The following is a 12,115-nucleotide window of genomic DNA, read 5'->3' as shown; positions in this document are numbered from 1 at the left end:
GCTCTGCACTCAGGCTTCAGGGGCCCCGGGAGCAAGCGATGGTGGGGCCCTCAGGGTGTAAACAAAATACCAAAACTGTAAAGTGAGAATAGGAAACACGGAAAGTTCTGATTTTTCTACAGATCATTATATTCTTTTTAAATTTTTTGAAATTGCGATTTAAAGAATTTCTTTTTAGTGCTCCTGTTTCCTGGTGTTGCGGGTGCAGGTGCTGACTGCCTGGGGGGCCGTCCGTGTCTTCTGGCTCACCTTTCCCCCGGGCTCTCCCACCCAGATCGGGAGGCAAGCTGTGTGTTCTCCCCGCAGCCTGGCTCTGAATGCATCACACTGTGCTTCCTGCCTACTGTGCTCCCAGACCCGGTCCGCGCCGTGAGGCCCCGGCCGCGGGGGTCTGGGTGCCTCATCCTCTCCCCTGGGGTCCAGCCCAGAGCCTGGTGTAGACGTTTCAGTACGCTTCCCGGGACAGACGGCCCGTCAGGCTTAGACCTAAGCACGCTGGTCAGCGGTCCCCCAGCGGGTCCTCTTCTAAGAGGTCTTCCCTGGGGGGACGCACACCAGGGGCCAACGTGAAGGGCGTGGCGGGGGTGGACGGTGTCCAGACCGCCCGTGTCTCTGGCTGCTGGGGGAGGAGGTCAGGGACGGAGTTCGGCTTATTTTGTGTTTCTGGGGAAGCAGGGTCAGAACTCGAAACGGGAGTGGTAGGAAGGTAGATGTGGGCTGTCTGGCCGCAGACTTTCCATGATTGCGTCTGTCTACTGGTGGAGCGGGCTGCCTTGGGGAGCCGTGAGCTCCCCAGCAGAGGAGGGAAGCAGACGGGCCACTGGCCCGTGCGGTCACGGCCTCGGGTGGGGGGCTGTGGACCTGATCACCCACACTTGCTCTGCTCTGGGGAGCGGAAGTGGTCAGTTACCCAGACGGCCCGCACCGGGGCCTAGACGGCCTAGGTGCTCTGTCTGCACCCCCCGCCAGCCGGGGGGCCTGTGGGTGTCCGAGAGCCAACGTTAACCTTTGTGGACAGGACGGCGTGTGCCCCCTTGTTCTCAGGCTTCCAGCTGTCTGGCCAGTGGAGGGACTGGCTGGGGGCAGCGGGTAAGAGTTTGAGGGCCCCCCACCCCAAGGTAGCAGGGGCTGCATCTGCCGCTGAGGCTAGGCTCCCGCCGGCCGCCCCTCCCACCGGGTCTCGTCACTGGCTCCCACGGTGGCTAGCCCAGGGCTTCCTCCGCGCTGTGAGCAGTAGCCACTGCACCAAACCCTCTGCAGAGCATCATCACTTCTCTGCAGACCCCTGGCATCTCTGGGTCTCAGTGCGCTCTCTTGTAAAGGGAGTTCAGAAATACCCCCTTGGAGGGTTTTGTGAGCCCAGCGAGAGCTGCTGTGAATGCACACCCCTAGCAGGGGCCGGGGGCTAGTACACAGAGGGTGCAGGTGTCCTTCCTGCTGGCCTTCTGCAGTCGGCAGCTCCCCCTCGGCCGGACCACACGGCCTTCTCCCGCGTGGTGCCCCCCAGCTCCTCCCGCGGCCCCGGGGTCTGCTGATCCGGGCTGCAGGTATCCAGAGGCGGAGACGCGCTCACAGGGGCCCCTCTGGGGGACGCTTCTCTGACTGGGCTGGCTCGCCCCCACACCTGCCCTACCCGCGGTGACTTTTGGGCTCCCCAGCAGACTTTAGTTCTCTGCACCGGCCCCCCTCCCCTCCAAGGGCTCCTGCTGTCTCCAGGCTCAGAGCACGGGCAGGTGTGGGGGAGACAACCTGCACCTCGGAGATATTCACAAGGGACCCACCGAGATTGTCCTGGCTTCGAAACACGGCGACAACGGGTAAGGAAGATCCAGCCGGTTAATGCGAACACGGAAGAGATGTTGTTCTGCGTCCCGAAGCCATGCACTGTTCGTGGCCATAGTCACGGTGCGCAGAGCGTTTTGTCCTGAACTTTTCCACACGCTCTGACCACACCTTCAGTGTCTGCAGATGGTCCTCGCGGTGGCCACTGTGGGACCACGGGGAGTGTGCACCCAGTGAATCGATGGACACGTTCACACAGTCGTCCCCTCTTCCCGCCTACTCTGCATAGCCCGCTCTCGTCTCTGGCCGCTGAGTAAGTGCCCTGCACAGCCCCAGCAGCGGGCGACTCCTGGAGGGCGTGGACGTGTCCACAGGACCTAACGGGGACCCCCGGGAAGGCTGTGTGCACACACCAAGCCACCCTGTAAACGTAGTTTTACCGACTTGGTTGTGAAGAATTGTTCTTCAAGTCTGTTCTGATTTGCACTTGCTTTGACTATTTGGTGAAAATGTTTCCCTACTTGCTGGTGACGTGAGTATCCGTATTCTGTATGTTATACGTGTGTGTATTTATGCTTGAGCGGCTTGTTCGTGTCCTCCCCACTGACTCCTGGGCATGGGGTGTGTGTATTTTGGTCAATTATTTGCTGATCGTTGTTCGCCTCTCATTCTTGTTGGTATTTAGAGTTGAGCGCGATGCTGTCACCCCGCCCCATTTTTAGGCTCTGAGCTGTAGGGTTCGCTGTCCCTTGGAAGTAACTCGGTTTCCATATTCTAAAACATAAAGCAGCCATTCCCCGTAAGGAGGCTTTTTCTGTCCCAGGAGCAGCGTGGGAGCATGCAGAGCGCCGAGCAGGGGTCAGAGGCGTCAGGTCAGGCCCTGGCCCCGTGAGGTCGTGACCACTGGTGGGCAGGCACCTGGGCAGCCTCTCTGAACTGTTCACGGGGGCATAAAGTAACGCTGTGGGGGTCCCGAGTGAGGGCTGGATGAGGTCCCACAGGCCCCGTCCAGCCTACTGGTCGGCACTCACCGAAGCCTTCTGGGTCCGTCTGAATTTGGCCTTAACGTTTTTTTTTTTTTACCTGCATAAAATGACATCATAAACCACAATTTATTTCCTAACTGTTGGCAGCCTGAAGTACAGAGCTTGGAGTCTTGATTTGGGACGTTAAAAAATAATCATAAAATAAAACAAACACCGAGACCGGTTTGGAGGTCCGTCAGGTCGCCCGCTGCCGCTTTCGGCTCGGGGCAGGTTCCGGTCCAGCCCTGCAGCTCCACGTCGGCTCTGGGTGACTCTGCCGGTTTCCTGTCCCTCAGGCAGCTCCAGCAGCAGCAGGCCGAGCTGGAAGTGCACCAACGGGATGGGCTGTCCTCCTACGACTTATCACAGGTGAGCTTCTGGAACAGTCTTTCCTGGTTGGCACTGGGGACTGCAGTCCACCCTTAGCTTGACCCCCCTGCCCCCAGCCCAGCCCAGCAGGTCCTGGTGCTCTGTCCAGCCCCTCAGTGCAGAGACTTCGCTCCCCTGGGGCCCCTGTGAGCCTTTTGCAGAGCTGGGCCACGAGGGCTGCCGGACCCGGGAAGCCTGGTGGCAGGCTGTGGCCAGTACGGAGAGTGTCGGGGGGCTAACCGTAGCTTCCCGACTCTGAGCCCTAATCCTTGCGCACTGGGAAGCCGATGGAGGCAGCTCCGGACCCCGTCAGCCCTCGGCTTCCCAGCCATCTGTCCTGCCTTTGGCCCGGTCCCTCTCTGCCCCCACCCCAGTCCTGCCCTATGTCCCCGCGCTGCCGGTGCTAACTCCCTCCCTTGCCCCTTCTCCCTAGCCCCCTCCTCCTCCCTCTGCCTTTCCTGCTCTTGCTGCATCTGGGAGCTGGCCGTCTAGGGAAACCGCAAGGTATCTGTCTCCTACGTTAGACTGTACGTTCACGTCTCCTGGTTTTCAGAGTACGCTGATCATTAACTTTCTAGAAGTCGTCGGTGTGACTCCGTGGTCCTTTCTGTGACCTCCAGCTCACAGCCCCACCCCGACTGTCCTTGGCCTCCGTCGACAGAAAAGCTCCCCCCCACCCCCCACCTGTAAAACCTTCCAGCCCGAAATGTCAGTGACGTGGGAGGGAGGGCGCCGGACGAAGGCGAGGCCGGAAGCGCGTGTTCTGTGTCTCACGCGTGGGATGCGGTTGTGTTTTAATGTGCAAACAGGTTCCCGTCCCCAACCTGCCGGCCGGCGTTCATGAAGCCGGGAAGTCCGTGGAAAAGGCAGACACCATCTTCTCCCAGGAAAGGGACCCCCGGTTCACCGAGATGTTTGCGGGGATCAGTGCATGTAAGTTTCCCGACGCTGCCGTGGCTTGGAGGGCGTGGGGGGCAGGGTGCTGTGGCCGGGCCATCGGGGGACAGCCCCCCCTACCCCCCTGAGGGAGAGGCCCCCGCGGGGTGGGCTTTCAGCATACAAGAGCACCTGGTACAGGAGTGCTGGTGGAGCCTCGCCTCTCGCTCGCCTGCTCCCTGGGGCCCCCACGCCTTCTACATTCAAGGGTTGGGAAGGAATGGCACGTGGATGCCCAGAATTCGCTCAGTCGCGGTCATCGGGTGGCCTGCCCACATTCGTGCTGTTGCCACAGAAAATGGTGCGTTCTGGGTCGCGTTGTCCTGTGAAGCCCGTGTGGGCAACTGCCCTTTCCAGCCAGATTACCACTAAGATTAGCAAAATACACAACCTGGAAAGGTCTGTATCATTCCAAAATTCAGCAGAAGGATTCCCTTTTCTGGTGGTCAAGGAATGTCTGCAAGGTGCAGTGTGGTTGGGATCTGTTGAGGGGAGAAGGCAGCTGACCTGCCCAAAGGCAGCGTGGAGACGCTCGTCTGCAGGACTGAGGAGCTGGGGCAGATGGAAGAGCAAATCTCAGCCCTCCTGACATCTGCCCAGGTGGTGCAGACACGGCCGTCATTCCCACCGGGCCTCGGGCCAGCCGCTAAGGAAGCGAGGAGAGTGGCATCGAGGTCTCCCACGAGGGCTGTGCATGCCGAGCTGTGTGGCGCGGTGACCTGTTGGCCCCCAGACACCTTCGTCAGTGGCTCTGGACTTGGCAGGGAAGAGAGCAAACGGTAGCACGTCTAAAAGACTTCTCTTCCCCTCAGAGAAGCCTGAGGTGTTGGACCAGACCCTGCAGCATTTCTAGGAAATCCACGTGATGTTGTAACATGACAGGTGTAGACGCCTTCCCGTAAAGATGAGCAAATAGGGGGAGAATTGACAGACAAGGAAAATGGCAGAGCGCACCCCTGTCCACCACCGAGGCTGCGCTCACACACGGGAAGCCGCAGGAGGGTGCTCCCAGACCTCCCGAGAGCACGGCCTGCCAGGGACTGGGCTCGTTTGGGGGATGCATCAAAACACAGAACACGGGAGTGGAAGGGACGGGTTGAGAAAGCAGGAGTGTGAAGGAAGAACACGAGAATGGAGGTACAAACGGCTGGAAGATACAAAAGACACAGACAAGCCAGAACCAAATCAGTTCGGCAAAGGTCCGGATGCATCTTGGGTTAGGGGTCATAAACAGAAATTTCTCATCGGCGTGTATGGTTTTTTTCCTCTGACATTTCTAGAGAAGCACAATTTCCAGTGTGTTTAAAAATAACCGCTCTTGAAAGGAGGGAAGAGAAAAAGAAGGAAGGAAGTCTCGCTTCCAAGAAAAGACGAGGACATTTTTAGCAAATTGCAAAATACTCAGAAGAACAAGTGAAATAGTAAGAAAGTATGAATGTCATGCGCGGTAGAATCAGTTGGTGTTCAAGGGCTCCTGGGTGGTAGCTGCTGAATCACATGCTTCCAGAATATGCTGTCCCCCAAACAGCACGCTGTGAAACCGTGGAGCCCGGAGGGGTGGGTGGCCTGGTGCCTGCAGACCCCGGAAGGGACACACAGTCGCCAAGCGCTGTGAGCCAAGAGGGCTGTTTTACGCAGATAAGAGGTGTGACCTAACGTGAAGGTGTGTGTGTCGTGAGCACTGGAACATGGGAAAGAATAGTTAGAAATACAGGAAAATCCTGATAAAGCCAAGTTGCCGCGGGCGATCTCAATATGCATTTCTTCATCTCCAACAAGTAAAGTAGATCAAAGTCATAAAATGAAAAAAGATATAGAAGATTGAATAATAAAATCAAAAATCTTTATATATGTAATTTTGTGCTCTACAAATGTCTTGGAGCAGTTAGGAAAAAAAATATGCTTCTCATTTACCAAAACCACCAAAAAACCAAAATACATGGGAAAAAAAGAGCTTGTCTTAAGCAAATAGTCACGAGAAGTCCCTCGGGCGCCTTTCTCCTGAAACTTTGAGCTGCATCTTTATCTGCAAGACCCAGGCCTGAGGACTGTGTCAGGAATGCACACTCAAGGGTCCAAGCCCCTTCCATCCTCTAGGATTTTCCACTGGGTGCCCTGTCATTGCAGCCAAGGAAATGGACCAGGAAAACTGCTCAGGGCTTCAGTGTATCAAAACGTCATAGACGTGGTTTGCACGTGTGGGAGATTCGGCACATGGCCGCTAAAGCCTGTCCCCTCGGCCCCAAGCCCCAGAGCCTGAGTGTCCATCAGTCACTGCTCATGTCCACCCAGTGGGGATCCCCCCCACAAGCCAGAGATGGGTACAGGCGAGGGGGTCTGTCTAGGCACAAAATTATTGCCATGTAACTAACTTTGACGTCCTTTATTCCGGTATCTTGAGCAATAGGTGTAGGAGTTTTGAGATTGTAGGGAAGTGAGGGGCTCTATAACCAACACGTCCAAGGCCACCCCCCCTACCGTAGGGCGGAGCTGGGCTCTGAGGACCAGAGCCGGTCCTCCAACCGCTGCCTCGGTGCTGGAGGACAGCCCAGTGCCCTCCGGTGCGGAGAAGGCCCCGGGAGACGGAGCGCGCAGAGGCCAGGGCGGGGCAGGTGCACGTGGACAGGTGGCCGGGATGTGTGGTCCTGCTGTGGGACGCCCAGCGCCGCTCCCCGGCTGCCTGCCCCACGGTCTGGAGGACGGGACGCCCTTGAATGTGACCCGCACTGTGCTCTTCCTAGCGGAGAAGAAGATGATGAGCTCAGCGTCTGCGGCAGGAACGCAGCAGATCTACTCCCAGGGAAGCCCGTTCCCCCCCGGACACTCGGGGAAGGCCTTCAGGTACGTGCCGGCCGGGGGGCCAGGGGGCAAAGGGGGCGGGAGGATGCCCCTCACCTGGGAAGCCCCGGGCCTCAGAGCTCGGCTCCATGTGCGGCAAATTGTGCCAACACCAGTTGGTGGCTGCCGTCCTGCAGGCTCTGGGCTGGGCTGGGAGGCCGGTGGCTCTGGTTCTGCCCTCTGAGCCCTCGGTGCGTTGCTACTGGACATGTTGCTTGCCCGCTGGGGAAGGAGGAGCAGAGACTGGGAGGAACGGCCAGGGAGGAGACTGGCGGCACTCAGGAGGGTACGGGGTCCTCACGTGCACCCACCAAACGCCCAGACTCACTAGAACTGTCCCAGACCCAAGCCCAGGTGGGCGGGGCTCCTCACACAGCCCAGCCACTGGCTCAGTGGCCAGAGCCTAAGCAGAGCATCCAGGTGCAGATGGGGACCAGGACTGGGCAGGTGGGACTGACCACCCCAGGGATCGGGCCCGGCCAGGCCCCTGCCCTCGCTGGCTCTCACACCGGTCCACGGACAGACCTCCTGGAGAAACGGCAGGTCGCTTTAGCAGACTGACACCTTGGAGGGGCTCTGGCCAGTGCAGCTGGGTCTCACTGGACGCAGCCTGCTCTGCAGCTCCCGGCACGCGGGCCTCTGGTCTGGGGCCAGTGGGGTGAGGTGGTGGCCCCCGGGGAGCGGCTGCTGGGCCGTCTTCACTGCCCGTCTCCCTGCCCTGCTGCATGTGCTCACAGGTCCCCAGCCCGGACGAAGGGCAGCGGGGAGGGAGTGGAGGCCGGAGGTGAGGACGGGACCATAGGGACAGTAGCGGGGCCTGGAAAGGCTGACCGACTGCTGAGCTGAGCCCAGAGCAGAGGTCAGTTTGCCACTTGATGAGGCAATGGGGCCTCCTCCGCAACGTGCTGACAAAGCCCGGGAGGCCGGAGAGATGGGAGAGGCTCAGAGTCAGAGCAAAACAGGAGGAGGCTGCAGAGGCCTCGAATACCACACCAGGGGGTCGGAGGGGAAGAGGGACCTGTGGAAATGGGGTCTGGGAGAAAGTTCAGGGGGCAGCGTGGAAAGGGAGGGTGCTGGTGGTTCATAGGACCCGTGGTCCAGCTCGAGACGCTGAGCCGGGGTGAGGCTGTTGTGGAAACGAAGTCAGAGGGCAGTTAAGGAGAAGGAGGGCCTGGCTTGCGGCCAGCTGGCTGTGTGAGGACCCGGCCCCTGCGCAGAGCCTGCGTCGGGAAGGCGCTCGCTCACTGCTCATCTGTAGGAGGAGGGAGGGAGGGAGGCCTTGGAGGCCCCGAGCCTGTGGAATGAGCCGGGTTTCCCGTGAATCAAAAGGGCCTGCGCTGGTGTGAGTGGGAAGGGTGTGGGATGAATGTCAGTCAGAGGTCGCCCTGAGCTGCAGGGGAGTGGTGTTACTGCAGGTCCCTGACTGTGCCCTCACCCTGAGTCCTGCTGCGGTCCCCGCAGTCTTGCCCCGCCTGTGTGCACGGAGGCGGGCGTCTCTAGTCCAGGGGGCCTGGGGAGTGGGGCACAGGGGCCAGCTCTCATCGCCAGTGCCCTGGGAGAACATGAGGGCTGAGGGGGTGGGGACAGGCCCCCCCGCAGAGAACGGTGATCAGTAAAGGCCTCTGCGGCCATCGGTTCATCAGGAGGGAGGAAGGGGAAGGAACGCTGCGTGCAGGGAGCTGGGAATGCTGTCCGCTTCTGGAAGGGCTCGTACAAGAAGGTACTGACATTCCTGGAGCCTCTCTATCTTACGGGGAACCGGGAGGCACAGAAAAAATAGTGTGATACAAGCAGTAAAACTCCACCCACTCTTCTCTACCCGCCTTTCTTCGAAACCTGCGCCAATGTTCTGCCATCAGCCCGACCCCCGCCCGGCTCCCTCCTGGGCACACAGCGCTCTCCTGCACTCAGCTGCTCCCAGAACGAAGGGCCTGAAGCCAAACAGAAGTCTCCCCACCTTCCCACCTTTAATGAGCGCGTTGGGTGGGACTGTGTCATCCGCAGTGTCTGCCCCGTGCCTGGGAGCACAGACAGCGGTCAGACGTGGGGGCCCGGCACTGGGGCACCTGGGACACACCCCGCAGGTGCCCCGTACAGACCGGAGGGAGGACATCGAAGACGCAGGGAGGGCAGGGGGCAGGTAGCCCGCAGCGTGCTCCGGGTGGCTGGACCAGGCCCCCGCGCCGGCAGGCGTCCCCTGACAGGCTCTTTCTCCTGTCCAAAGCCAACCACCTGACAGCCCGCGCCTGGTTCCTGAATCCGAAGCCCTGTAGGCACCCCACAGGGACAAATTAACCAGAGCACAGGGCGCCTGGGTGGCTCAGTCGTTAGGCATCTGCCTTCGGCTCAGGTCATGATCCTGGGGTGCTGGGATCGAGCCCCGCATCGGGCTCCCTGCTCGGCGGGAAGCCTGCTTCTCCCTCTCCCACTCCCCCTGCCTGTGTTCCTGCTCTCTCTGTCTTTCTCTCTGTCAAATAAATAAATAAAATCTTAAAAAAAAATTAACCAGAGCACAGAGGAGTGGGTCCACGCCGAGGCTGATTTTTATGCTGAGGGGCTTCTCCCTCGGAGTCGTCTGCTGGGAGCCAGACATGCGGTGGGGTGTGGGCGGCCTGGAGGAGAGAGCGGGGCCCTGGGGGGTGCAGGGGGCCACGAGGCAGACCACAGAGGTGACACAGAGGGAGCCCCGGGGAGAGGAGGGACACCGGGGGGCTTGCCACGCGTGGGCCTTCTTGTCCAGGCATGTGCTGGAGAGACAGATGGACGGACAGAGGTAGCAGCCGGAGCGAACGGGAAGGTGGCCCAGGGGCTGGCATGGTGGGCGAGGCGGCTCCTCGGGACAGATGCGGTTTCATCTCTTCTAGCTCTTCAGTGGTCCACGTGCCCAGCGTGAATGACATCCAGTCGTCCTCGTCAACAGGCCAGAACATGTCCCAAATCTCCCGGCAGCTGAACCAGAGTCAGGTGGCCTGGACAGGGAGCCGGCCGCCCTTTCCCGGACAGGTATGGGCTCTGGTGAGGGAGCTGTTCCTGGGTCCAAGCGGGTCAGAGCACCCGGGACCTGCTTTCTTTGGATCCTGGCTCCGAGACAGGTTAGCGCTCTGAGCACCAACCACCCCCCCCCGCCCCAGAGGGACCCAGACCGTGGAGCCCCGTCTTTTCAGCAGCCTGGCCCCGCACAGCGGTGGCCTGGGAAGCCGGGGGAAGGGGCAGATCCACAGATGCTCCGTGAGGATTCCTGTGGACCTCTGTCTGCCCCAGCCAGGAGTGCGTGAGGACCCCCAGCCCCGGGACACGCGCAGCTCCCTGCCAGTCACTGTGACGTGGGTGTCCTGTGGCCCAGGGGTCTCCTCCGTGTTTATAGTGCCCAGGGCCCCATAAGCAGAAGCCGCAGGACCCAGACCGTCACCCAGACCTGCCCCAGAGACGCAGGGCCCACACGTGCTGGCCTGATGGCAGGCGTGCGCCCAGAGGGGCAGGAGGGCCGTGGGGAGTTGCCATCAGCCACTGGGGCCGGGGGCCGGGGGCCGGGGGCAGGGGCCTGCTGCTGACGCTTCCCTTCTCTCCACTGTGTCCGAATTGTAGCCAATCCCCTCCCAGTCCAGCAAGACTCAGTCATCTCCCTTTGGGATTGGAACGAGCCACACCTACCCAGCAGACCCCTCTTCCTACAGCCCCCTCTCCAGCCCAGCTACCTCGTCGCCCAGCGGGAATGCCTACTCCAGTCTCGCCAACAGGACTCCAGGGTTCGGTAGGTGGGGACCGAGGGAAAGAATGCCCGGGAAGACAGCAGAAACGCTTCCTGAGCATCCTGAGTTGGAGGGCCTGAGCCCCGAGCTCCCAGAACCCTGGGAGAAAGCCTAGAGGTTTCCCAGTGCCCCCAGGGCTGAGAGCCGGTGGTGTTGCTCAGAGCTGGCTGCGCGGGTCTCGGCTTTGTGGGGTGACGTGTCATTTTCAAGGCCCTAGATGGTGTTCCTCGGAATGCAGTTTTAACCCTTTATGGCCCTTGGCAAGGACGTTCAGCTGCCCCACGTCCGAAACGCTATAATCTTGTTTCAAACGACTGGGTGGCCAATTATAGAAATACATCGTGTGAATAGGAGACACTGTCAAGTTCTTTCTTCCTAATATTCCAGGAGGGACCCCATCCCGTGTCAGAGCACCTGTCCCAGCTTTGTTAACAAAACCTCAGGCCATAAAGGGTTAAGTGGCCACCCCTTCTGGTGCCCGTCCCAGGGGCCTTTGCTGGCTCCTTCTGTGTGGATTTAATGGGCCGGGGCTCCCCCTCCCAGAAGGAGGGGTTGCTGAGGGGCCGTGGCCCTTCCAGCGTCCTGAGCCCATGTTCTCAGAGCGGGACCCCCTCGTGTGGCTCATGGGGCGTCTCTCTGCAGGACGGATGCTACTGCCCACAGCCTCCCCCCGCCCCCCCCCAGCCTGGGGACACAGCACTTCCTGACCTCTCACCGGCCATTCCCCATGGATGCGGCGAAGCTCCCGTTCACTCCTAGCAGGTTCTCCTGTTTGGCCTTAAACTCTCTCTGTTTTATTGTCCCCGAGCGGCGCTCAGCCACGTGCTGCCCTGTTTCCCGAGGGACGGGCCCCCGGCCTCTTGCTTTCCAGCCTGCCAGGCACCCAACTCAGAAACCACCGGAAGCTGGAAGCCACTGGCTCCCAGGGGAGCCCTCGCCCCCTGCAGTCTCTCTGCCTTGGCTTCCTCAGCCCGTGGGGGAGAGGTCCCCCTGCCTCACCCTGAAGGCGGGCCTCTGCGGACGGGAGGCCTGCAGGTATAGGCCCGGGCTCACAGAGGGGAGGAGACGGGGTCCCGGCCCAGAGGAGGTCACGGTGCAGCTGAGGCCAGAGAGACGCAGGGACACCGGGAAAGGGCAGGGGAAAGGCTCGGACACGGGGAGAGGTCAGGGGAGAGGCTCGGACACGGGGAGAGGGCAGGGGAGAGGCTCGGACACGGGGAGACGGCAGGGCAGGCGCTGGGACACGGGGAGAGGGCAGGGGAGGCAATCAGACACGGGGAGAGGGCAGGGGAGGCGATCGGACACGGGGAGAGGGCAGGGGAGGCGATCGGACACGGGGAGAGGGCAGGGGAGGCGATCGGACACGGGGAGACGGCAGGGCAGGCGCTGGGACACGGGGAGAGGGCAGGGGAGGCG

At 60.8% G+C, this 12,115-nt stretch overlaps 1 protein-coding gene across 2 annotated transcripts in view; it reads left to right on the top strand.

Moving 5' to 3' along the window:
* Window positions 1–12,115, top strand: part of ARNT2 (aryl hydrocarbon receptor nuclear translocator 2) — a 146,957-nt gene that overhangs the window by 121,696 nt on the left and 13,146 nt on the right. For both annotated transcript variants that reach the window (XM_021680694.1, XM_044917843.1), the window contains exons 13-17: window positions 3,104–3,176; window positions 3,986–4,109; window positions 6,854–6,953; window positions 9,815–9,953; window positions 10,536–10,701. In XM_021680694.1, coding sequence (XP_021536369.1) covers window positions 3,104–3,176; window positions 3,986–4,109; window positions 6,854–6,953; window positions 9,815–9,953; window positions 10,536–10,701 — 602 coding nt within the window. The remainder of the gene's footprint in view (window positions 1–3,103; window positions 3,177–3,985; window positions 4,110–6,853; window positions 6,954–9,814; window positions 9,954–10,535; window positions 10,702–12,115) is intronic.

Source organism: Neomonachus schauinslandi, chromosome 9, assembly GCF_002201575.2.
Source record: "Neomonachus schauinslandi chromosome 9, ASM220157v2, whole genome shotgun sequence".
NCBI classification, from domain to species: Eukaryota; Metazoa; Chordata; class Mammalia; order Carnivora; family Phocidae; genus Neomonachus; species Neomonachus schauinslandi.
The sequence above is the reverse complement of the archived record's forward strand: the minus strand, read 5'-3'. Positions and strand labels throughout refer to the sequence as shown.